This window comes from Mus caroli, unplaced genomic scaffold (assembly GCF_978045245.1).
Source record: "Mus caroli unplaced genomic scaffold, Mus_caroli_1 scaffold_10, whole genome shotgun sequence".
NCBI lineage: Eukaryota > Metazoa > Chordata > Mammalia > Rodentia > Muridae > Mus > Mus caroli.
The window spans coordinates 96,195,572-96,221,509 of NW_028227265.1; the positions used below are offsets into that span (position 1 = coordinate 96,195,572).

General features: G+C 45.0%; 1 protein-coding gene across 7 annotated transcripts in view; it reads left to right on the forward strand.

Moving 5' to 3' along the window:
• Positions 1 to 25,938, forward strand: part of Rbpms (RNA binding protein, mRNA processing factor) — a 150,678-nt gene that overhangs the window by 47,689 nt on the left and 77,051 nt on the right. For all 7 annotated transcript variants that reach the window (XR_015048662.1, XM_085844026.1, XM_029480393.2 and 4 more), the window contains exons 2-4: positions 16,399 to 16,476; positions 18,471 to 18,509; positions 19,847 to 19,909. Coding sequence is in view for 6 of the 7 variants with exons in the window: in XM_085844026.1 (XP_085700152.1) it covers positions 16,399 to 16,476; positions 18,471 to 18,509; positions 19,847 to 19,909 (180 nt within the window). In the remaining variant the exon portion in view is untranslated. The remainder of the gene's footprint in view (positions 1 to 16,398; positions 16,477 to 18,470; positions 18,510 to 19,846; positions 19,910 to 25,938) is intronic.

The following is a 25,938-nucleotide window of genomic DNA, read 5'->3' on the forward strand; positions in this document are numbered from 1 at the left end:
ACAAGAACATCTTGGGTTTGAGCTCCATCTCTGCTAAAAGCAAGCAGCTACAAAGGAAAACACAGGAAGAAGAACGCACGCACCTTTCTCAGAGCTACATCCTTTCATTGCGTTGGTATAGAGACCTGTGCTACAGTCCCAATAGTGACCAGTAGACCTTCCTTTCTTTATAGTATCTCCAGATTGCCCTCAGTCTGTGCTGGGATTATAGGCTGGGCCCCATGCCCAGTTTATACACTGGTGGGAATTGAACCCAGGATTTTGTACATGTTCGGGTATTATTGTACGAACTAAGCTACATCTCCATCCACCCATCTGGTTATTTTATTTTATTAAAGAAAATGCTATTTGGTATTTATGGGGGAGAATTCAAAATGGTGCTGTTAAGGTAACTGTCACATAACTTCATTTGTGAAGGGCTTTTATCTGACAGGCGATAGATTATAAATAGCTCTCATATGAGCAGGAGCGTTCCAGAAGCTCTCAGTCCATTGCCTCCTTGTCTCAGGAGTGAGTATTTACATAGGCTGTTCACTGTTCCTGATTCCCTCCTGCTTTCCTCAAAACAGTCAGTAAAAGTTAGTAACATGCTTGACCACTGCGGAGCCGAGTATAGACCAGTTAAACTGGTGTTACGACGTTTGCACAGTTATTTTCATTAATTTAAATGGCCAGAATTTAGCTTCTTAGTGGATGTTGGTCAGGTATTGGAAGGGTAACCTGTATCTGGTACTTTTTTCCCGTAACATTTAGCTTGTGTGAGGTTCCCATGTTCTTTTTCTTGGTAAAGATTTATTACTTTGCTCTCTTCAGACACACCAGAAGAGGGTATTGGATCCCATCACAGATGGTTGTGAGCCACCATGTGGTTGCTGGGAATTGAACTCAGGACCTCTGGAAGAGCAAGCAGTCAGTGCTCTCTCAACTGCTGAGCCATCTCTCCAGCCCCCACGTGTTCATTTTTTGGTTGTGCCATAGAACTGAGAGGTATAGAAGCTCCACAGTGTGATTGCAAAGTTCTGTAATTTCTGTGATTAACCTCCGTGACCATCCTATCATCAGCTTCAGGGCCAACACTTCCTGTTTGTTTTCAGCACTACTTGTTGGTGTTCTTCCCCCCCACCCCTCCACCCCCACCGAGATAGCCCTGTCTGTCCTGGAGACTAGGCTAGCCTCACTCAGACCTACTTCTAGCTTTCCAAATGCTGGGATTAAAGGTGTATGCCAACAGTTCCAGTACTGTTGTTAAAGCCAGCATCTCCTCTTGGTTCGATGCCTCTCCAGTTGAGCAGGTGTCAGTTCTCCTTTGTTCGGGACTTTTCAGGTAGAAACATAGTGCAGAGAAGAAGGCTTTGGAATGACCTAGAGAATTGTGCAGAGCGCAGTTGTAGAAATGAGGTGAGAGAGGGTGTCAGATCGACCAACCGACCAGTCAGCTCTTACCTCTGTTACCTTATCTTAAAACAAGGACAGAAAAACAAGTTGGACTACCTACTTGATTGGGGTTAGGATGAAATATATACTGTGTGATGCCAAGTGCTTGCTAGTGTGTTTATTTGAGCTGGGTAGAATTCATCAAAACTCCCCAAGATTGATCAACCCTGGGAGAGCTTCTCTGACCTTCAGCTTCTTTCGTCAGTCATTCTGGCTCGTTTGCTGGCCTAGTACTAAAGCGAAGCACAGAAAGGAAGGGGAAGCACAGAAAGGAAGGGATTCGGTTCATTACACATCGTGTTTAGCTGGGGATGCTGAGAAACGACAGGTGAGTGCAGCAGCTAGGGCCGGTGCTAACTCTACCCTCACTACTTTTAGTTTGATTGGGTTTTCTGTTGGCTGAAACCCATTCCCACCATGGTCCATCTGACTTGAGATGAAAGAATAGTTCAGAGTGGAAAACGGAAAATAAACAGACTTTATAGTTCTTCAAATGACTCTTTTATTAACACGAGGGAACTAATACGCTCTATGCCAGATTTTCTTTATTCTTTGAGCCTGTCATTTGTGGTCTTTCTTTTCTGTCTCAGTCCCATAGTCTGCTGCCCTCCCGCATCCTCAGTGATGCCCCCTCCTCTCAGTCTGTCTTCTTAATGCTGCTGGTCTCACCTGGGACCCAGGCAGTCTCCATTGGAAGGCAGATCACTGGGGAACGCCACTGCTTAGTTGAGACTTGAGGCCAGGCCAGGGCTTCCTGTGCCTCTGTGTCTTAGCATCGGTCCTTTAAAGTACTTTTCCATTGTTATAAAAATAACCCCTCGTGGCCAGATTCTCCGGTTTTATGAGTAGGATTTGTTTCGGCAGAAAATCATGAAAAATTACAATTTACTTTTAGTTACACTTCAAGTCAACTAGAATGTCCTGTTTAGAAACAGGGCTCCAACCCTTTTTAAAGGAACAGTTTATCTTTCTTTTAAACAAGAAGAGGTATTACTGAGGACACAGATGGAAGACAGGTTCCCACATCAAAATAAATTATTATTAACATAGTTTCTTTCTTCCAAGTAACTTTCCTCTCCAGAGGAGAGATTGGAAAATGGACTTTAAATTTTTATTTAGCAAAATTAAACATAAATTTACATTGTTAAGATACTTTACAATTGAGGAGGAAGGTGACAGGGTCTCACTATTTAGTTTTGGCTTGCCTGGAATTGTGTAGACCAGGCTATATAGACCAGACTGTCCTCAAACTCAGAGACCTGGGATTAAAGGCCAGCATTTTTGTCTTTTAAGTTAACTGTTTAAGGGGTATATTTCTGTTGGTAGCATGTATTAAACCTTCATTTAGGTCCCCACTACCCAGACACGTTGGCTCATGCCGGGTGTGATCCCGAAGGTCATTCTTCTCGCCTACATGGGGAGTTCAAGGCTCGCTTGGGGTGGGATCTCTTGTCAGAAAAGGAAACGTTGTTTTCCTAAGGTGAAATGTGTAAACCCTTGAGTGTTGGCTAATTAAACCAGCATGAAGGGCTTAGAGAGGGGCTCTGGGTTTGCTGTTTCCTATTAGGTAGACTACCCTAATAGTTTCAGCTTGTTTTAGCCTGATCTGTCTGCTTTTGCTCCCTCCACCAGAGCTTGTCTTTGAGAAAGCTGGACAGACACCATGGGGCAGTGACAGTGGTGTTGGGGACCTGAGGGTGTGAGCACACATTCCTTGCATTGTTGGCAGGGTGACCTGAGGTGTGGGATAGGGAGACTGGTCAGGTAAACTTGTGTGCCTTTCCAGAGCTGTATGACTGAAAAACACAACACAGTGCAGAAAATACCTTATAGTTCTTACTTTATTTTTCGTTTGCTTAAAGCATGTGGAGAGTTTTCCCAGTGGTTAAGAGCACCAGCTAACTTCTGGGAGGACTCTGATTCCCAGAACCCAAAAGATACGTCCCAGCTGTTTGTAACCCCAATTCCAGGGCATCTAACACCCTCTTCCACATGCACATGGTGCAGGCAAAACCCTCATACACGTGAACTAAAAATGAAGCTTAAAAAACTTCAACCCCAAACAGGCCCTAGATGCCACAGCAGAGCAGAATACCATCCCCTCCCTTGCCGTGTTTCTTTTATTATTTTTTTTTTCAAAAAGATGGTTTTATATGCATGACTTTGCCTGCATGTATGTGTATATAACATATGTGGACCTGGTGCCCAGGGAGGTCAGAACAGGGCATCAGATACCCAGGATCTGGAGACACATGGGTGCTGGGAACCAAATCAGCTCCTTTGTAAGAGCAGCTATGCTCTTGATCACTGAGCCATCTCTCCGGGCTGTTTGGTTTTAAAGACAGAGTCTCCTCCTAACCTTGGTTAACTAGCCCAGGCCGGTACCATACTAAGGACGATCCTCTTGCCTCAGCCTCCTGAGTACTGGGAATACAGGTGTGTGCCACCCACCTGCTGTAGAGAGATGCACACACAGTTCAGTCTGTTCCCTTCCTTTTTTCTTCCCCCATAAGATGGTTTGTAGCAAAGGCTTTTCCCGGCTCGGACCTGAGCGGAGTGCTCCCCATCTCTGCTGTCCACCTGCCATTTCTGCGCCCTTGGCTGAGAAGGCTTTGGTTTCATCCTTCTCCAAACAGATCTCTGTGTCACGGTTGTTCCTCTTTATAGTGAACCTCATGCTCAGGATGATGCATATCAGGGATTCTTGAGGCGGCGCTGCGATGCATCAAGGGCTGCTGCCCACTAGGCTGGGCTGAGCTGTTTTTCACTTGCAGTGGGCAGGATCCCCCCCCCCTTTTTTTTTGATATAGGTCATATGAAGGTTGTCTGTCAAGCAAAGCCAGAATGTTTTGCACAGGAAGTACAGATGACTATCTCTCCCCCTTTCAGACAGTTTTCTCTTTGGAAATACCTCACATTATTTCAGGCTCTGGAAGTGTGAATGGGCCCAGTGTCTTTCTCAGGGAAATCTGCCATCTTACTGATGTTTCCCAGCAGGAAACCGTCTGCTGCTGACAGTAATAGTGAGAGGCTGGAGAGGTGCACAGGCCTGGGAGGCTGGCATTATGCAGGCAGTTAGCCTGTTTTTGTTTTTGTTGTTTAGCTTATCTGTCTGTACTCTTAATCAAATTGCTAATTGCTCCGAACTATTCCATAATCTAAGGTCTGGCACTAACATCTTAATGTTTGGTTTTGTGTTTCTTTTCTATTAATATATTGATCCCAGGATTCTATCCAATAGGCTCAGTAAGATGTCACATTGGCAGGTAGCAGTCGCCAGTGAAGCAGTGGAGTGGACACACAGTTACCTGTGTGTGCAGTGCTTTCTCTCCACATCTGTCTTCCTCTCAGCAAGGCTGCATTTCTCTCAGCGAGGCAGGCAATGATGAGTGCATTTGACATCATTAGTGCTTGGTTGTCATAGAAACAATACAGGTATCCCTTAGAGTCATCAGAAGTGGCCAGAAACCAGTGTCCATGCAATACAGACTGGAGAGTTAGAAGGGACGAATTCCTCATGTTTGTACAGAGATGGTTGTACCAGGTATTATCATTACAGAGAAGACATCCAGCTTGTAATGAACAGAATATGCTAGCTGTCACGGGGAGGAACAGCAGAGAGTCAGTAGGTAAGTGTCTTCTCTGGCATTTTACATAGATAAGATAGACATGGCTAAAATAGACATGACCATTATGGTTCTAGTATGGTCTCTCTCAACTCCCCACAGGAAACTTTAAGAATTCTATCAGAGCTGGGTGTGGTGGCCCACACCTTTGATCCCCGTGCCAAGGCGGGCAGATGGTTCTCTGTGACTTTGAGGCTAGCTTGGTCTAGCCATTATCTTGCTTTTGGCCTCCCAATAAGGCAAACGGTTGTGATAGGGAGCCCTTGACAGAGCATGACTGTTCCCAGGCTAGCCAGAACTGCACGGTGAGATCCCGTCTCAACAAACAAAACAAGCCAACAGAAATGTTAGTGCATGGACGCAGCCTTCACTTCTTGTGTTGTCACTTTAGACTTCTGCAAGGATGCCTGGATGGGAAAGACTTAGTGATTCTCTCCAGCCTCTGATGCCAACCAACTCTCTATCTCTAGTTCCTTGTGTTTGTATTGAAGGACTTTAAGGGCAGCCATCTCTACCATATGTAATATGGTACCATGCATGTTATACATCAGAAGTTATGTGGGAAGTTGGCCCTTGGTATTTTGTGTGTCTTATGTATGCATAACAGCCGTCTAAAAGGAACACTTTCACGTTTAGCCATTACCCTTTCCCAGTCAGAGCTTCAGTGTCTTTCTTACTGAGATGCCTACGTCCAGTGTCCGAGAGCATCTTGGGAGCTGTGGCAGGTTCCAGTGCTTTGCTGCATGTTTATTTAACACAAATGTTTTCTTTCCCTATTTCTATAAACTCCTAGGCAGGAAATACTAAACTTTTATTAGTTCTTAATCACTTAGTTAAGAAAATTTAATTTCTGGCCAGGTGATTCTTGGTGCAGGTGGCGCACACCTTTAGTCACAGCACCTGGGAGACAGAGGCAGACAGATCTCTTGAGTTGGAGACCAACCTGGTCTACAGAGTAAGTTCCTGGATAGCCAGGGCTAGTTAGAGAAACCTTGTCTTGGAAAAATAAAACCTACCCTCCCGTGTGTGTGTGTGTGTGTGTGTGTGTGTGTGTGTGTGTGTGTGTGTGTGTGTGTGTACACTGTGCATGGTCTCGCAGAGGCCTCGGGAGTATAAAGATGTCCTGTGCTGGCACTCCTCATCATCTTCAGATAGGGTCTATCATCAAGTCTGGAGCCATTTATTTATTTTGTGTGCAGGCATGTGTGACAAGTGTGGAGGTCAGAAACCAATCTGCAGGCCTCTGTTCTCTCCTTCTACCACGTGGATTCTAGGGTGTGGTGGTGTTTTGGTTCTGTTTTAGTTTTTAAAACAGATTGATGTGCAGTGATGTCTTGCCTGAATGTGTGTCTGTGGGGAGATACCGGAGTTAACGATGTTTTGTGAGCTGTCTTGTAGATGCTGGGAATTAAACCCAGGTTCCCTGGAGGAGCAGCCAGTGCTCTTAATCACTGAGTCTCTTGGTATCCCAGGATTCTGTGGGTCTTACACAGGCCCTCGTGCATATCACTCTGTTTCTCAGTGTGTATTTTATAGATTGGCAGTGTTGGTGCCACAGTCACCATATGTAAACAATGATTCCTGGTGAGATTCCCAAGGCCTGGAGTCCATCACTTCACTTGAACAGGCAGGAAAGGAGACTTGCAGAGTCTTAGGCCTCATTAGTCTACCCAGTGAGAGTCAGAGTCTGCTTGACAAAAGCCCAGCAAGATGCTAGCAGTGCTCAAGTGTGAGTCAATTGCATATTCAGCTGTCATTAGCTAACAGTTGTTTCTTGGCTAGTGGATCTGCTTCTCAAATAGTCTTTATAAACAAACAGCCAACCCACAAATGTTTAGTACTTTAGAAATTTAGGGAGTATCTCAGAAGAATTCTCTTTCCTCCTCCTCCTCCCCCGCCCTCTCTCTCACCCTCCCTCCCTCCCTCTCAAAGATTTATGTATGTATAAGAGTACACTGTTGTTGTCTTCAGACACACCAGAAGAGGGCATCGCATCTGATTACAGATGGTTGTGAGCCACCCAGCAGTTACTGGGAATTGAACTCGGGACCTCTGGAGGAGTAGTCAATATTCTTAACTGCCCCAGAAGAGTTCTCTTATTACAGTATATTTAGTAATGAATAAAAATAAAATGAAGCAGCCCTCCCTACATAGACTTGGCTTCTCAGAGATTTGGGGAGTGTCTCAGGAGACTACTTTCTTTTATTCATCATATTCAGTAAAGAATACATGGGAATACTAGGAAAGCCCGTGATTCTCTCCATCAGGCAGAGGCTTAAGCGGTTTCCTAAGTAAAGTCAGAAGTAGCTCATAAAACTTAATTGCAAAATCTGTTCTCATGAGGCAGACCTAATTCTATGCCCGTGCGGGATTCACTCTTGGCTCAGTCCTCCCACTCCAGTAAGCCCAATGGCCACAGTCTCCTCCAAGTGGGGTAGGTATAAATGGATGTTTTTATGTGGTTTTTGAAAACTCAACACCATCCTCCACAATTTGGCCGAGCCAAATTGTGCTTACACAAATGTGCCAATTTTCCATCGGTCTGAGGCATCGGTCCTCAACATAGCCGCGCTCACACACGCACATCAGGACCCCATTCTCTCAAACATTCACACAGGGGGTCCGTGGCTCCCCAGAGCATCATTTTGCTAAGACTCTAAAAGTGTGCGATAATACATCATTTCAAACGTAACTTCTTTTGAAGAACATTACAAGCAAGCCATGTGTTAGTGTTCATTTTGCTTACAGGGAAAACTAAGATGTAAAATAGGAAAATGATGAAATACAGAATCTATGGGGATGTGTAGGGTTGTGTTTGGGTATGACTTGGGTATGGCCTATCTCCCTCCACCCCCCTTCCCACCTCCCTCCTGGGAGGTCTCCTGTAGCTCAGACTGAAGATGAACTGGAACTCCTGCTCTTCTCTTTCCACCAGTCGAGCTCTAGGACTGCATTGGGCCTCTCTGTCCAGCTGTGGCTTGTCATCTCTTATCCCCCAGTAGTGAACCCAGCCTTCCACTTCCTTATAACTAAATAGTTCATGTGCTGTCTGAGTCCTTCCGTTTTTCATCACTGATAAATACCCACAAAACAGTTTCTGGAATGAAAGACTTTCCTTAGCTCATGGTCTTAGAGGTTTTGGTCTGTATTTGAGCCCACTGTATTGCTTCTGGGCCCCAAATAAGGCAGAACTTGATGATAGAGAGCCCTTGATAAAGCATGGCAGCCAGGAAGAGATCAAGGACAACATTCCCTGGAAGGATGTGCCCCCACTGGCCTCCATCTCTAACTCAGCCCCATTTCCTTGTTTCTGCACTTGATTGTCAGTGGATTAAGCCACCACTTTAAAGTCAGATTTTACTCAGTCCCTTCCCCCAAGCCCAGCGCAGATCACTGCATTGGGGTTCAGCCTTCAACACATTACTTACTTGGGAGCACTGCAAATTCAAAGTCTTACCCATTCTTTGAACTCAGCAAGAGGTAAGCTGGCTCCTGGGAAGACTCAAGTCATGCTGTTGGTCAGTAACCATGGATGAGATCCCAGATCTTGACATGACACAGAGAGATGAATGATCAGATACAGGTAGCTCTGTCTGATGTGCCTTTGAGTCTGTCCTTTACATGTAGAGTACTGTATGATTTTAGGTATTCTTTTGGTTTTTCGAGACAGGGTTTCTCTGTGTATCCCTGGCTGTCCTGGAACTCACTCTGTAGACCAGGCTGGCCTCGAACTTGGAAATCCGCCTGCCTCTGCCTCCCAAGTGCTGGGATTAAAGGCGTACGCCACCACTTCCCAGCTTGATTCGAGATTTTTAAGTTGTTGAAATTTACTCTTGGCTGGGCATAGTGGCACGCACCTTTAGTCCCAGCACCCAGGAGGTAAGAGGCCAGGGGCTCTCTCTGAGATGTAGAAAAAGTGTTATATTGTGGTGGTGACCTTACTAAAAAGATCCGTCTTTTTAATGGTCTCGGCTTTCTGATGAAATTCTTTTATTCTATGTAGATGATGTAGCCATTCTCCCACGAGGTCCAAATCGATGGCAGTAGCTTAGGTTTGGCCATTTCAAGAGTGACTGAAAAGCTTTGGCAGGGTAGACCTGCCCATGTGGGATGTTGTTGGTTGTGTCTTTATTTGGTCATATTAGAAGAGAGTCTCTGGCACGGTGCACGCTGTTTTGCCCACACATATCTTCATCTGTGTTCCAGTCAGAGCTGAGCTGGCACACTGGATGCCAGAGGTCACTGACGGGCCAGATCATGTCCGCTCTAAAAAGATCTCTCACATGCCCCTTGGTTCTGACAATTCTGAAAAATTTTTCCCAGTTGGGAAGAGAACAGCTTTAGAAACTGTCTAGGTTGTTGAAAGTCTGCCAGCAAGATGGCTCAGTGGGTAAGGGTGTTTGTGCCAAGCTTGACAACCTGAGTTCATTGCTGGAACCCACAGATGGAAGGAGAAAGCCAATTCCTGGAGGGAAGGAGGGAGAGAGAGAGGAAGAGGGGGGTAATATGTTAAACAGGTGAAAACATTGACAAAGTGGACCTGTGAGCTATTTATTTATTTATTTATTTATTTATTTAGGTTTTCCGAGACAGGGTTTCTCTGTCCTGGAACTTACTCTGTAGACCAAGCTGGCCTCGAACTCAGAAATCCGCCTGCCTCTGCCTCCCAAGTGCTGGGATTAAAGGCGTGTGCCACCACCACCACTTGGCTCTATTTTTTTAGCCTTTATTTGCATCTCTTCGTATGGAGTTTACCCTTTGCTGCTAGCTTTGCTTCTTCGCTCTCTTCTGGGATAGCTCTTTCCTTCCTCTTCTGGCATACATAGGAACAGTTAGTTTGACCCTCTCCAGTGATGATGGATCTCGCTGTGGCATGGGTGGGGTGGGTTAGGGGCTGATGGATGTGTCTGACAGCACATCTCAGGTGTTTTGTTTCCTGGAAATCCAATGACCCGTTTCCTGGAAGTTCAGTGACCAGGGAAACCTACATTTGGCCCCTAAATTCAGCATTCCTCTGCAATTTTATGCATATGCAGGAGAAAAAATATTCAGCTCTTCTTTTGGGCTACCAACTCTGTGGTCCCAGTCTTTGATCTAGGCAAACCTACTGACTCTATATGCCATACCGGCACACATGGCTTCTTCCACGACACAGTCTGCTATGGATCTTAAATAAGGCAAAGTTTCAAAGTTACGAAGTGTATTCTTCCAGGCATGGTGGCAGAAGAGTTGTTGCACTCTGGACGGTGAGGCAGAGGCAGGTGGCTCTCTTTGAGGTCCACGTTAACTGGGGCCACCATTTCAAAACAAACAAGCTGGCATTGAAGGGTTTTCAGCTGTGTGTTGGCTAGCCCAGACAGAACATAGATGTCTGTGGTCACGTAACGGAATCCTAGGTATACACAGATGCTGCTCCCTTCTGACAGAAGTGGGAGACGAAGTCCGCTATCACCAACTGGGTTTGTGAGGCATCCCCAGGAACCACACTCAATGTTTATTATCTTCACAGGACAATCTGTAAAAATCTCGAACATGGGACACCGTAGGAAAGGGTTTGCCCTCTTCTGGTGTGTCTGAAGACAGCCACAGTGTACTCATACATAAACTAAATAAATCTTTAAAAAGGCAAAGAAACTTGAGTTGGAGCTGGAGAGATGAATCAGAGGTTAAAAGTACTTGTTGCTCTTACAGAGGCCCTGGAATTGGTTCCCGGCACCCACAGTAACCCATGTTCACCTGTGACTCCGTTTCTGGGATTATCTGACATTCTCTGGCTTCTGGTATACACATACACATGTAGTCAAAGTTTTCATGTACATAAATAAATACTCTTCAAAAGTTCTTTTAAGGAGAAATTGGGGCTTGACAAAGACTGCTCACCTTGTTTGTCTGTAATTAGAATTAAATGCCCAGGAGACCATTTTATTACATGTGCGTAATCAATTTTCATAGTGTCAATGCATGACTAGGAAGCCAAAACCATAAAAAGCCACCCATGGCAGTGACATGGCTAGTAGTCCTCAGCTCATGCATCTGCTTGAGCCATCCCTTCCCGATGTGTATGTGTGCATGCATGTGTGCATGCGTGTGAGTGCACTCAAGTTGCCAAATGCAAAAGTACAAACTGCTCAGTCAATAGGAAGTCACTTGTATGCATACGGGGCTGACCGTTTGGTATTAGATGATTGAGAATAATTAACAAGTAATATTTATGTCTGTGTCTCTGTCTATCTGTGTTGAAGCAACTGGAGCCTCTCCCTCTTCTCCCCCTCCCTCCCTCCCTCCCTTCCTCCCTCCTCCCCTCCCTTCTCTCCCTCTCCCTCCCCCCCTCCCCCTGCCCCTCCGCTTCCTCTCCCCCTCCCCTTCTCTCTCTGAAGGGCCCTGTGTAGCCCTGGCTACATCTGGTTGGCTTCAAATTCCCAGAGACCCACTTGTCCCTGTCCTCCCAGTGCTAAGATGAAAGGTGTGCACCATCAGCCACATCCTAAGAGTAGTGGGCCAGTCTTAAAGCAAGAATATCTTCTGACAGGAACCAGGATGACACCCTGCACCCTGGGCCATAACTCAGTGGCCTTTTTTTGGTTGGTATGGCTTTGTTTTTGTCTCCTGAATGAAGATGTTCGGGACTTAACTGGTGCATGCCCATAACGGCTTCACCACCTGGGATGTGAAAGCAGGAAGGTCAAGAGTTCAAGGTCATCCTTAGTTCCAGGCTAACCTGGAAAACAAAACAAAGCGAAACTAAACTAAACACTGACTTGTGGTCAGAGTTGAAATGTGAGTCATGTTACACAAATGTGTTTTGTGTTTTGGTTTCTTTTTTTCTTTTTTCTTTTGGCTAGGTAAGCCTGACCCTGTGGATCAAGAATGAGCAGGAAAATGGGGGCTAGGGGGTGGGCTGTCCGAGAACAGAAGTAGACGTGTAGTGTTTTTTTTAGAGATGGTATTTTCCTGTACACACACACACACACACACACACACACACACACACCCTGTGGTCTTGTCTCTTAACAGTCTTTGCATCTGCTTGTTCGAGGCGGGGTCTCAGGTTACCATGCTGGCTTTGAACTTCTGATCATTCTGGCACACCTAGCAATCTATGACATGTGTTTGTTTGTTTGTTTGTTATCCTTAATTTTACTAGAGAGGAGGTTAATACATACTAATGTTTTATGCTGGCCTGTCACATGGAGGGACTGACTGGTCATTGGTGTTGTAACTGCAGATTCTGTGCCGAGTGACTGGGAAATTAATCACTTCATCTCATTTGCCATGACGGCTTCAGAACCTTTGATAAGCTATCACCTATGTCGTGTGTGTGTGTGTGTGTGTGTGTGTGTGTGTGTGTGTGTGAAGGCTCATACATGAGCCCAGAGACACTTGCACCCTCTGCCTCCTACTGTGTGTAACACTGCCAAAAAGACCATTTTATCTAACCAGAGAGAGAGCCTTCCTTTGGATCTTGCTTCTAAAAGACTAGTTTTTACTTTGGAATGATTGACACAACACATTTACGAGTTCACTAATTGAAGTCTGTTTGTAGGTGTAGACCATTTATATGGGAAAGACAGGCCAGTGAGTTAGCTCTGATTGAAGGCACATGCCGCCAAGCCTGATGTCCTGAGTTCAATTCCAGCGGCCTGCATGGTGGAAGTTTGTAAATTTGAGGCAGCCTTTATAAAGTGAAAATTGGCCTTTTTCTGTAGCATGACTTAAATGTGGGGAACACATGGAGGAGCCCCTTAAAACCGTCGTAAACAAAACATACACAAAACATTGGGCAAATGCCCATTAGGTGGGACCACTGGTTGTGCACTACCCCGGGCTAGAATTAAGCCTGCCCCACTGCTCCCGAGCTTGCCTACCTTCCTCATGTGAAGCACATTCTTGGTCACAGACAGCGGTGTGGACCAGGCTTCTGATCTTACCAGACAAGCTTCAGACTTGCACGCTGACTTCTGAAGCTTCTCCAATAAGAAGTCAGTCACTAAAATGCCTGCGTTTTCGCAGTGCGGAAGTGACTCGAATATCAGAGAATGCCTGGTGGTTTTTACCTAAAGCCCAGCCTTGTTCTCTGGAGTTATGTTAGCAAAGGCAGGTTTGTTCATCCGTCTAACACACAGCAGAGCCTTTTCTGTTAAATCTTTAGCCTTGTTAGGGCAAAAATGAAAGTCGCACCCACAGGATCCATTAGAGCCCCTGTGGGATCTGTCATCTCTTGAACTTCTCTTTGTCCTGGACTAAGCGATGCCCTTTCCTGTGTTTTATAGAGGGAACATCTGGGATGTTGAAGGCATGGTGCCCAGGGCATCTGTGTTCAGAGACAGTGCTGGTGCATTAAGGACTGTTGCAAAGTTCACATGGCACCCTACCACCGTCATTGCTAGGAAGACAGGGATCTTTTGGTTCCAGCTGGGCCACCATGTGACAGAGCTAAGCTTATGTTGCCATAGGTGATTGTAGAGTTTATGACAGTAAGCTCCCCACAGGGAGGATCTTGTCTTTCTGATTTCAGTGCACTGCTATGTGCTGACCCAGACTGAGTGAGGCAAACAGACGTCTTAAATCCTGTGACTCTTTCCTTGGCTGCCACAGGAAAGTACAGCTGAGATTTATAGAGTTATTTTCCCACTTGTTAATTAGCTAGATTTTCTTTTCTGTTCTTTCCTTCTTTAGTTTCTTCTCCATCCCTCCTCCTCCATCCCTTTTCCTCATTTGTTCTCCTTTCTGTCTTCCCCTCCCCCTCCCCCTCCTCCTTTTTTTTTTTTTTAAATGAAGCCCATTAAGTTTACTAAATCTGGGGCAGACTAGAAAGGATTGTAAGCACAACATACTCTTGAAGCTAGTGGCCTTTAGTTGAATGGTAATGTATAATGTAAATATTCAAGAATTATTTCCCTTTATCAGCTCCTTCATCTGTTCTGTCATGGGAGACGGTGTGAGAGACCCCCAGATTGTGAGATAGGCTTCTGAGGTGGAGTGAGCTTCCCTAACTGTAACTCCTACCCTCACCCTTACCTTACCTTGTCCCTTAAACTCACCCCTGTCGTTATCCCTCACCCTACCCTAATCTGACCCTTACAACTATCTGTTCTCTTGTATTTGTGCCAGTACATGCATGAGAACAGTCAGAGGTCACCTTGTGGATGTGGGTCTTTGTAGAACACAGATGGTTAGGTTTGGTGGCAAGTGGCTTTACCTGCTGAGCCTTCTTGACACCCTATTTTTACACCCATTTTCTTTATTGGTGGCGTATTTTTTTATTGGTGGTATAATATACTATGTGTGGTAAATGAACCTTAAGTGGTATATTGTCTTTTGTTCACAGTCCCCAGGTGTACACTGAGCGTCATTGGTCATTTGTCTGTAAAGCTTTTTTCTTTCGAACAGTATTAGAAATGTAAGTTAATTTCTTGAGTGAACTCCCCAACCCTAACCAATGTACAACACAGACCACTATACTGTCCCAACCGGTGTCCTAACTGTAAAAACAAAGGGTCTGCATATCACGTTGTTTCTGCGCAACTCTTTTCCATTCCGTCCACGTTCAGCACGAGTTGAGGATGTGGTGGGTCCTTGTGGAGTTAGGGTTCTCTTACCCAGGCTGTCCCGGCAGAGCCGCCCACCTGGTTTTCAGTTTTGCTCCTTGAGAAGGCAGGTGAGCCCCTGGGTAGTAGAGTTCCCTCAGGTACCTATCAGCAATTTTGCCTTTGCCTCAGGAACTTTCTTTGTGTCAGAGATGAAAGAAGAAAGGAAAAACACGGAAGAAGTTTGGTCAACAAACTTGACCTAATTGACTGTATTAGACTACTCCATCAGACACTAGCAACGCACACACTTGTCTAAAGAACTCAGAGCACATTTGCAATGCTCTGAGGCATAAAACAAGGAATGGAAGGAGAGTTTTTTTGTTTTTAAAGATTTATTTATTTTATGTATATGAGTACACTGTAGCTGTACAGATGGATGGTTGTGAGCCATCATGTGGTTGCTGGGCTTTGAACTCAGGACCTCTGCTTCCTCCGACCCCGCTCGCTCTGGCCCAAAGATTTATTAAGATATGTAAGTACACTCTAGCTGTCTTCAGACACACCGGAAGAGGGCATCAGATCTCATTACGGTTGGTTGTAAGCCACCATGTGGTTGCTGGGATTTGGACTCAGTGTTCTTAACTCTGAGCCATCTCTCCAGACCCAGAATTTTTGTTTTTAAGTTAAACCAAATCTTACTATATGTATCAACAGGTTTATGGATCAATGAGCTGGTACATCCATATAACAATACTACTCAGTAAGAAGTGATGGATAGACAACAATACGGGTGAAATTGGCTTATGTAGACAGAAATGAACAGAGACAAATTTAGCACTTCTGTGGTTCTGTTTCAACATTGGAGCATTGATCAGCAGTCACAGCCAACACCTGGGGATGGTGGGACAGGGCTGGGAGGGAGGACTGAAGGAATAGGTGATGTCAGGAATGGTGGCATAACACCTGGAATCCTGGTTAGTATTCAGAGTGCTGAGAAAGTTGTGAGTTCAAGGTCTACCTGGTCCGTGAATCGAGACTGAGGAGGCACCATTAAAGGTGATGGGTCATCTCAGTTTTGATGGTTTCACAAGTGCGTGCGTGTGAAAAGTACACAAATCCTACCTTTTCAAGACTTATAGCATACATGTTTAAATAAGTTGAAAGAAAGTAGTCACAATTCTGAGATTGCTATCTAACAACAGCATGTAAGAACCACTAGCATGTAGACGGCCTGACGTCATACTGTGCTGGACCAATAAAAGGGCCTTACTGATTTTCGATTCTGGACACAGGTGTTTGAAATCTAGCATGTAGTCTCCCTCCCTCCTTGTCATTTACCTGTGGTTAATGATCGAACATGATATCTAATAAGGAGGGGCACAGTCATGCTGTATTCGTCTGAATGGAGTAAGAGCCTAAAGCTAGGCAGTGCTTTCTGTAGTCGCTTTCTGTAGCCAGTCCTTGCTTCTGGAGCCTGGCCTCCGTTCCCGAGCCATTAGCATTTGATGTGCCCTATGATTTGAGCCTGGGTTCCTGTGTAGTCTGGCACACTCTACCCTTACAACGTGCGGCCCTGCTTAAGTTTCCTTTTCAAGTTTGTCTGATTGTTGTAGAAGAAGAGTGGAGAGTCTGTTGTCCTTGCGATACAGTTGTAAACGAATATTAAAATTATATGGAGCTTCCTTCCATTCATCATGGCATAGAAAGAGCTTTGTTAGAGGAGTCAGAATCTGTTGATATTTAAGATGAGAAGTAGCCTCTGGATTCTCTACAGCCTTGACCACTCTACTGTTACATTTATTTTCTAGGTCCGGACCCTATTTGTCAGCGGTCTGCCTCTGGACATCAAGCCCCGAGAGCTGTACCTGCTCTTCAGACCATTCAAGGTACTTTGTGAGTGAGTGTGTGTGTGAGTGTGTGTGTGTGAGTGAAGGTAGACTATCATTGTCCTTTGGTCTCTGATAGCAAATTCCAAGCAGTCTGTTCTCACTGCTGTGGAGAGCCACTGGTCCCAGCATTCTCTGTTTCATGTCTCTCAGCTTTGGTAACCTCCAGTTAGAGGCATCCCCCTAAGGGCAGAGCAGAAGAGGTCCACACTGGGTCAGAAATACACTAGTTCTCTGGTAGAGCACTTACCTAATGTGGGTAAGATCCTGGGTTTGATTTCCCCAGCAATCCCCCTATGCCACCAATGGTATAGAGTACTCACTGCATTTTTATTTTGGAAATGCAGCAATGTGTTTCGAGCCCTGTCCATACGTGGCGCTTTATTCCCTGGAGTGGCTCTGTTGGCAGTTCTGCTAGGGCATGAATACACGTTTTTTTTTTTTTTTTTTTTTTTTTTTTTTAATGGCTTGGGTTAAAAACCTTATGCTTCTTTTATACCAAATGTCATAAATGTTCAACTAAATAAAGCGTCACAGGATAACTTTGTATTAACTGAAGGGAATCTTTGCCTGGTATTTAGTGAACTAAGAGAGTTTCCCATCATTCCTGTGGAGATAAAATCACCTTAGAGATGCTGAACATTGTTGGCGATTGGAAGTTGAACCTTGGGCTAAAACTGGAGTAACTGTGCTCTCAAGACAAAGCCTTGAAGGTTGGTTGGCCTTTCCAACCCAGAATATGGCCTGGAAGGCATCCTAAATGTAGGACCTGTGAGTTAAGGGAGTTTTTGTTCGCATAAGGAAGAAGGCTTAAGCTTGCAGGGACAACCTTACAGTTAAGAGATGGTGTTGGCTTTGGTTTCTGCTGGAAGACTGTCCTGATGGCAGGACAGTTGAGAGTCAGGACTCAGCTCTGCAGGGATAAGGCAACAGAAAACATAAGAGTTGGGAAGGAGACTGAGTCAGGAAAAGCCAAGAAATGACCCTCAAAGATGAGAAGAGTACAGTTGATGTGCCAAGAAGGTACCCAGTGTGGACAGGTAACTAGCCATTCCCATAATGCATCAGTAACAAGATAGCAGAGAGAAATCATTTGATTCCTGTTTGGGACCATTTCTAGTGCTGTCTTACCTGAGTGAGTGAAATACTGTGTGTCCTTTGCATCAGGGCTTGAAATCTCTAGGATTTCTAAGAGAAAGAGTCCCTTACAAAATAGGAAGAGGCAGTGCTTTGAGTTACGACCATCTTAGATGACCATTCAAGGCTTTGGATGTAAATCTTTACAGTAGCTAGTGGGCAACTCAAGTTTTCCTCTGTCTAGCACTGTCCTGAGAAGCCCCAATGCTGAAGGCAGGACCTTGGAGCATCCCTTGAAACCCTCTTTCAATTACAGCCCAGCGCCGCTGGCCCTGCTCAGCAAGTCTGTCTCACACTGATAATCGGTGTGTCATCTGCCAGTTCATTCTACCAGCCATTGATATTTCTAGAAAAAAGTACTGACGTCTCTCCTGAGGAGCCAGAAAGACTGAAAGAGAGAGCTAGAGAAAGACAGGAATGACCCCCAGCATCTGAGGATGTCCAGGAACATAGGACAGTATTTCATGTGCCCATCAGATGCCACCATGGAAATCGGTCACTTCATGAAGCAGTGGGAACTCAGTCAAATGCTGTCTCTCCTGTTGAGCCCTTCCTGGGGGTTTTCATACGCTTATCTCTTTGGTTTGGTTTGGTTTGGTTTGGTTTGGTTTGGTTTGGTTTGGTTTGGTTTGGTTTGGGAGGACTGGGGACTAAACCAAAGGCTTTGTGTAACACTGTCAAACACTTGGCACTAAGCTACACACGATACCCTGTGTGTCTGGTGTCTGTAATGTGCTTTTCCAAGTAACATTTGTGAGACATACGACAGTCTGAGGCTTAACTAACGACTCATTGTACTTGTGGAGGATGCAATTGTAATGCTCGTTCTTCTTCTAAACCCGGTCTTTGCTTTTCAGGGCTATGAAGGTTCTCTCATAAAGCTCACATCTAAGCAGGTAAGGATTCAGAACTTCTAAAAACAGTCACCGTTTGCTAATCAATCCCAGTAAATGTGCTTTTGTTTCAATTAGGATTTTCTACCTATGTGTTATCACAATTAAAGGTGAAGGTGATTGCGAATTAGTATAGGAAAATTATGTATCTCTGAAATAGCCAAATGCACATATACATATATGGATGTTTTGCCGACTTGTGTGCACTCTCTCTTCAATAATTGTCCACAGAAGCCAGAAGAGGGCATAAATCCCCAGGAATTGGAGTTAAAGCTGTGAGTTACATGTTGGTGATGGGAATCAACACCTCTCAGTGATCCTAGTCGCTGAGCCATCTCTGCAGCCCTAGTCACAATTCTTGCCAAGTTCTCTTCATGGAATATTTGCCATTTATATATGAATATTAGATGGTAATAATCCTGCTCTCCACCGAACCTCTGAAAGCACAGCTGAAAACCAGGTGGCATAGTGGTGGTGGCACGTGCCTGTAATCCCAGCAGGTGGATCTCTGTGAGTTCAAGGCCAACCTGGTCTACAAAGTGAGTTCCAGGATAGCCAGGGCTACACAGAGAAACCCTGTCTCAAATCCAAACACACAATCAAAACAGAACAGACGAGTAGAGGTATGCAGTGTAGCAAGGGCAGGCTAGAGGTGGTGGTTGACAGGGTTTTTAGACACCTTCTAAATGTTTCTTATCTTTGAAGCTTCTCAGTGAGTTGTAACCCCTGCTGTAACAGAGGTGAGCTAGGCTATAGGCAGCCTACCCACTGGAAGCTCTAAAAAGAGCCTGTGACTTTGAGCAGTGACCTTCCATGCCTTAGAGAGCACAGCTTGGCTCTGAGACTGAAGCTTTATTTTGTAGTTCCTGGGCTTCTCACCTCTGTGTCATTATATTCCTTGCACTTACAGTGAACCAAAACGTGACTCGCTTTCTCTTTGCATTTTAAAAGACGAAGAAGCTGAGGTACAGTGAATTTGATTAGGAAACTTAGATCTTCTCCAGCTCAGATTTCCCTCCATCCCCATTCACTGCTGCTCACTTTCCAACCACGTCTATTTTTTTTTTTTTCCTTTTTATAACATGATTCTTTAAATTCCTGGCTTTGCCCTCCAAGAACTACACTCACCATCCCGTTGATTCACGTGAGAAATGTATTAAGCCATCATATCCTGATTCTTGGGATTGGCTTTCTCCTTTCTACCTATTCCCTGTGGTCATTTCTTTATCTTAGTTCTTCAGTTAGACACCACCCTTGACGTAGAAAACAGATGTCCCTTGATTGAGGTCTTTCTTCTTTTTTTTTTTTAATCTTGATTTCTCTCTCTCTCTTTCCCTCAGCCCGTAGGCTTTGTCAGTTTTGACAGTCGCTCAGAAGCAGAGGCCGCAAAGAACGCTTTGAACGTAAGTCTGCATCAAGTGTGCATTGCTCTGATCCTTCACTCTGATTGTACATTTCCTTAGGTACCTTAGGTAACAGAAGCCCAGTAGATCATAGGTCACTGGAGTGTCACTGGGGTAGGTAGTATCAAAGCCTGGGCTGCAGCAGCCCTAACAAGGTACCCCTGGCTTCTTATTCCCTATGCCCCATTAAACAGACAGGTAATTCCGAGAAGACTGTCTTAGCCACTGTTCTGTTGCTGTGAGGACAGAGAACAGGGCAACTCCACCTTGAAGGGGAGCCCAGGAGCACACATAAAGCTGGAGCAGCCCATGACAGCCATATCCTGATCCACAGGAAGCAGGTAGACAGAGGGTCTGGGTCTGACATGGGCTTTTGAAACCTCAGAGTCCATCTCCTAGTGACACGCCTTCCTCTGAAAGGCCACACCTTTTTTTTTTTTTTTTTTTTTTTTAAAGATTTACTTTTTATGTACATAAGTACACTGTAGCTGTCCTCAGACACACCAGAAGAAGGCATCAGATTCCATCACAGATGGTTGTGAGCCACCATGTGGTTGCTGGGATTTGATCTCAGGACCTCTGGAAGAGCATTTGGTGCTCTTAACCACTCAGCCATCTCTTCAGCCCCCAAGGCCACACCTCTTCATCCTTCTAATCCTTTAAAAGCCTTCCAGTCCCTGGTGACTGAGCATTGGAGCATAGGAACTTATGTGTCGCCACATAACAAAATTACATCGAGTCCAACTTAAAAGTTTCATGAGGCTCAACACTGTTTAAAAGTGCAAAGTTCAACCTCTCTGAGGCTCATAGTATTTTTTTAAACTATAATCCTATGTAAAATCAAAATATAAAAACAGATCGATCTCGTACTTTTGTTTTTTGTTTTTTTGCTTTTTTCTTTTGTTTTCTTTTTAATTGACTTTAAATTCTGATCCTTGACACCCCTTCTGGTTCCCCCTTCCACTGAACCTTTCCACCACCCCCTTTCCCTTCTCCTCTGATAAAATGGGACCTGACTTCCCCACAATCCCCATATCCCTTTCCCTTGTATATAAGCCTCTGTAGCGCTAGGTGCATCTTCTCCCACTGAGGCCAGGCAAGATAGCCAAGTTAGGGGAACAATTCCCTAGACAGGCAACAGCTTTTGGGATATCCCTGTCCCAATTGTTTTTATTTTTTTTTTAATTGGGTATTTATTTCATTTACATTTCCAATGCTATCTCAAAAGTCCCCCACACGCTCCCCCACCCACCCACTCCCACTTCTTGGCCCTGGCATTCCCCTGTACTGAGGCATATAAAGTTTGCACGACCAATGGGCCTCTCTTTCCACTGATGGCCGACTAGGCCATCTTCTGATACATATGCAGCTAGAGACATGAGCTCCGGGGTGGGTACTGCTTAGTTCATATTGTTGTTCTAACAATAGGGTTGCAGATCCCTTTAGCTCCTTGGATACTTTCTCTAGCTCCTCCATTGGGGGGCCCTGTGATCCATCCAATAGCTGACTGTGAGCATCCACTTCTGTGTTTGCTAGGCCCCGGCATCGTCTCACAAGAGACAGCTATATCTGGGGATAGCCCTGTCCCAATTGTTTGGCACCTACTTGAAGACCAAGCTGCACATGTGCACATATAGGGGGAGGGGCTAGGTCTAGCCTGTGTGTCGTTTGGTGGCGTTCAGTGTTTGAGAGATATCAAGGATCCAGGTTAGCTGACTCTGTTTGTCAGAGTTGCTGTCCTCTTCAGGGCACTCAGTCCTTCTCCCCAACTCTTCCATAAGAGTCCCCAAGCTCCATCCAGTGTTTGGCTGTGTGTCTGTGCAGCGGATCACATACTTCTAACATATAGTAGCACAGAATATATGTTACTATTCCAGACAGGAGAAAAGGGATCATAGGGTGGAAATACTGGGCCAAATAGAAACCAGCAGGGCAACCTCCAAATTCTGCATCTCCATGTGTGTTGGTCAGAGCACTCTTCAGATCTCCAATTCCTATCAGTTTTGCTGATTGCGACACAGCTCTCCTGGGTTGATTTCCCACCCCCTCTGCAGGTTTTCCTGGTGGGTGTCCCATGAATCTGTATCTCCAACATACCCGGATCTCCAATACAATCTAGGCTTCACCTTCACAACTTTATACAATAACTTCTGCACCTCCATGCAGGGACACCACCGCAGATACACACCTGGCCTCAGGGGCTTTCTTTTTGCCTTGGAGGGAAATTCCACAACCCATTTCTTGTACCCTTGGCTCTAAAGCAGGAACCACATTGCCGAAGCTGCCAAGTTCTGCTTGTTGGGGCTGGAACATTGAGTTACGTTTGCCTCAGCTTTTCTTCATGGCTTATGCTATTCTTTAATTCCTTCTCATAAATTTGAAGCTTTGTTAGTTGGGTGGGGCCTTGCGTTGAGGTCGATCTTTTGACCCCATTTGTGGCAGGCTTTCCTTTCCGCTTGCTCTCCTAAGCACTGGACATGGCTCCATCACATGCATGGTCCTCCTGTTCTCCTCAAGCTTCATGCTTGTCTATTTCTCATTGTTCAGTTTGTTCCTTTTCCTTATAGATCTGCATAAGAGGTATTGCTAATAACCACATAACATAACCAATAGCAGACCCTCTTGGAACTATTAATGCCATTAATCCTAATATATACCATCAAGAAGATTGTTTTTTGAAACTTTTTTTAAAGGTTTATTTTCTGTCTTTAGACACACTAGAAAAGGGCATCAGATCCCATTGCAGATGGTTGTGAGCCACCATGTGGTTGCTGGGAATTGAACTCAGGACCTCTGGAGGAGAGGCTTAACTGCTAAGCCATCTCTCTAGCCCCATCATCAGAAAGATTTTTTAGTAAAAATAGGTAGCCACATTCTTTGCCAAAATTCTACAACAGTGGTCTTTGAGTCCTTTACTAATATTCTTCCTTTCTGAAACCTCTCTAGCTGGGCTCCCACATCACTGTCCTCCATGTTCCAAATATGCTGACCCATTAGCTCCCCTCCCTCTATTCCCCCTCTGCTTTTTTTAGTCTAAAGTCCCCAAGTTTACCCACATTCCTCCAATAAACAGTGTGGTCAAGCCTGTCACAGCAGCACCCCACTCCTGGTACCAATATCTTTCTTTGTCATTGTTCTGTTGTTCTGAAGTGACACCATGACCCTGACAACCCTGAAAACATTTATTTGGGGGCTTGCTTACAGGTTCAGAACTTCAGTCCATTATCATTATGACGGGAAGCATGGTGCTAGAAGTACCTGAGAGTTCTACATCCTGATTCATAGGCAGCCATCAGTGAGAGCCTGGGCCTGGCATAGGATTTTGAAACCTCAATGCCACACCTCCTAATCCTTTTAAAGAGTTCCCACCAAACTCCACCTTTGGAGTACTGCAATGATTTAGATTCAGGGCACAGCCTGGGAGTATACATAGCTCAGAAGTCCTGATGAAGTTGGGGCTCACCTGCCTTGGTTCCTGGTTTCTGTTACAAGTTGTCAGCGTTCTGCAGTTTGTTTCTGGGAAATAGTCTCCATTAGCTGAAAGCCTTTTCTTTCTCAATAGAAAAATGGATGAGACCTACAAGGGAAATTTCACTCCTTGGGTCCTTTGTTTCAATAGTCTGATATCTAAGGGATGAGGTGCAAGTATCTGTCTCTCTTTAGAATTTCTTGGCTGCTGGACTGTAGCTCACTTGCTTGCCTGGGATGCAGGAAGCCCTGGCATTGATCTCCAGCATGCCATCAAACCTCAGTGTGGTGACATAATCTCAGTATGACATCATCCTAGCTTTTAGGGACAGAGACAAGAGGAATAGAAGTTCAAAGTGACTTTGAGGATAGCCTGGACTGTATAGGACACCCTGTCTCTAACCTCACCTACCCAAAACTTAAACGCCTATAGCTTAATGGTGGAACACTTGCTTGCAAACGAAAACTCTGGCTCCATCCCTTGGTACCATGAAGAAAGAAAGAAAAAAAAAAAACTTTTATTCCTGCCAGGATGGTTACAGAACAAATATGAGCGAGTGCCCAATGCCAATAGCGAGGGACTCATTAGTTTAATTCGCCCTCTTGAGCTTTCTTCCTTAATCCAAACCAGACAAATTATTAAGTAACACTTGGCTTTTCTCCTTCAGTCTTACTGAAATGCGCAAGATAGCTGGTTTAAGCCATAGTGTATCCGTGATGGCATGCATCTGTGTCTGTCTTCTGCAGAGATGCCGAAACAGAACATAGCCTGATCACCATTGTTCCCTCAACACCTCAGCCAAGAACAGAGCAAAACGTTGGCTTATGTCATCTTGTTTACCTGTTAGATATAAGTTTGCAGCGAAAGCTTCCGCAGAGCCACTCTGCGCTATTGGGCTGTAGTGCAGTGTAGGCAGTTGTAAGGACTCTTCAGACATTGCTCACCATGCTTGTGATCATCGTGTACCAGCATTTTTCTATTGAGTATTTCCCTCCTTTTGTATGTTGAAACAAAGTATCCCTAAGGGAGTGAAGACAGCTGAGTTCAGTTCCTGCTGGCTGCTGATGCTGGTGGCCCTTGAGTTTCAGTGACATCTGGCTGTGGCGTGCCTCAGGCAGTTAGCAGCAAGGAATGACATGTTGATTATGGCAGCTCAGGTAGAACCAGGTTTTCCTAAGACGCAGGTGGTTGCACGGCCCCAAGCGCTGCAGTGCATGGGCTTCCGGCACTCGTCCAGATGCTCCATAGTAGAACTTAGGAAAAGTTGTTGTTGGCTGTTTGTGGTGGACCACACCTCTAATCCTAGCACTCAGGTGACAGAGGCTGGAGGGTCTTCGAGTTCTGAGACAGCCAAGACTATGTCAAGGGGACCGTGTGCTTGAAACAAATAAAAAGTCAAGTTGTGAGTTGTGGGAGACCTGAAACTGACGCGGAGGTCCCAAGGAACCTTCTGAATATTCACCCTGTATAATGGTGACACAGGATTTTAGGGTTTGAAACAAACAAAAAAATGCGTATATCCTTGTGTGTACAGCATCTACCGGTGTCGTAGAACTCCAGGATGTCCTAAACAGTGTAGAATTTTTCCTGTGTTGAGTTAGTGACCTCTGGTCAGAAGTACTGTCTTCTCCAGAGCAATATGTAAACCGTTATTTACTGAGTACCTGCTTCGTCCAGCGAAGCACAGTGTGATATAGAATATTGTAAGTTATCATAACTTTATGGGGCTCAGGAATGGAGGGTGCATCCAGCAGGGATAAGGGCCTGACTCATTTGCCAGCTGGACAATTTTTTCTTTTTATAATTTTTCATTATATGTAGATATAAACAAAATAATCTCAATATCCCCAAGCTTTAGACAAAGACTACCAGTTATGTGTAAGCTGCACGCTTTCTTCTGTTGCACCCATGCATTTGTCCTATAAACGTAGAACCATGCTGGCCCTTTAAAGCTAATTTCTTTGTTCTTGTGAAGGAAGGTGTGGCCTGCGCAGCTCTAGGTCACCTCTCCCTCCCTATTCCTGCTTTGTGTAAGGATGCCACAGATCCCAGACAGTAGGCTTTTACGGTGACATTGTCAGTAAGCCGGCAGCATGCCCTCACTGCATATAAGTGAAGTTTCTGTTTTAATGTCGATGGCTGTCAAACTGTGACATTATTTCAGTTTTGGTTGGCATCCAGGCGTAATCTGCCTCCTGCCAGCAAGCTCCTGGGCACTGAGCTTTGTGGTCCTGAATCCAGTGATAGCATATGAGTCTCTGGTTCTCTTTTTCCTCTTTAGCAGTAAGTCTGTTATAAGAGTAGCATCCTGTCCCTTTGGTCATAGTCATTTGTGTTGATTGCTAAGAATCTCAAATAATAGAAGCCTAATTTTCTGGCTTTGTGGAGGGGGCTTCTTTTTAATGTGTAGAACAGGGAGCCTGGGGTTGCTGCTGCTCAGGGCTGACTTGAGAAGAAGGTATCTACCGAGTGCCTGGATCATCTTTCTCTTCCTTAATGTTCTTAACTTGTGTGTGTAGCATTAGAACCTCATTGTATCTTAGAAACCTCTGTAGTGCTG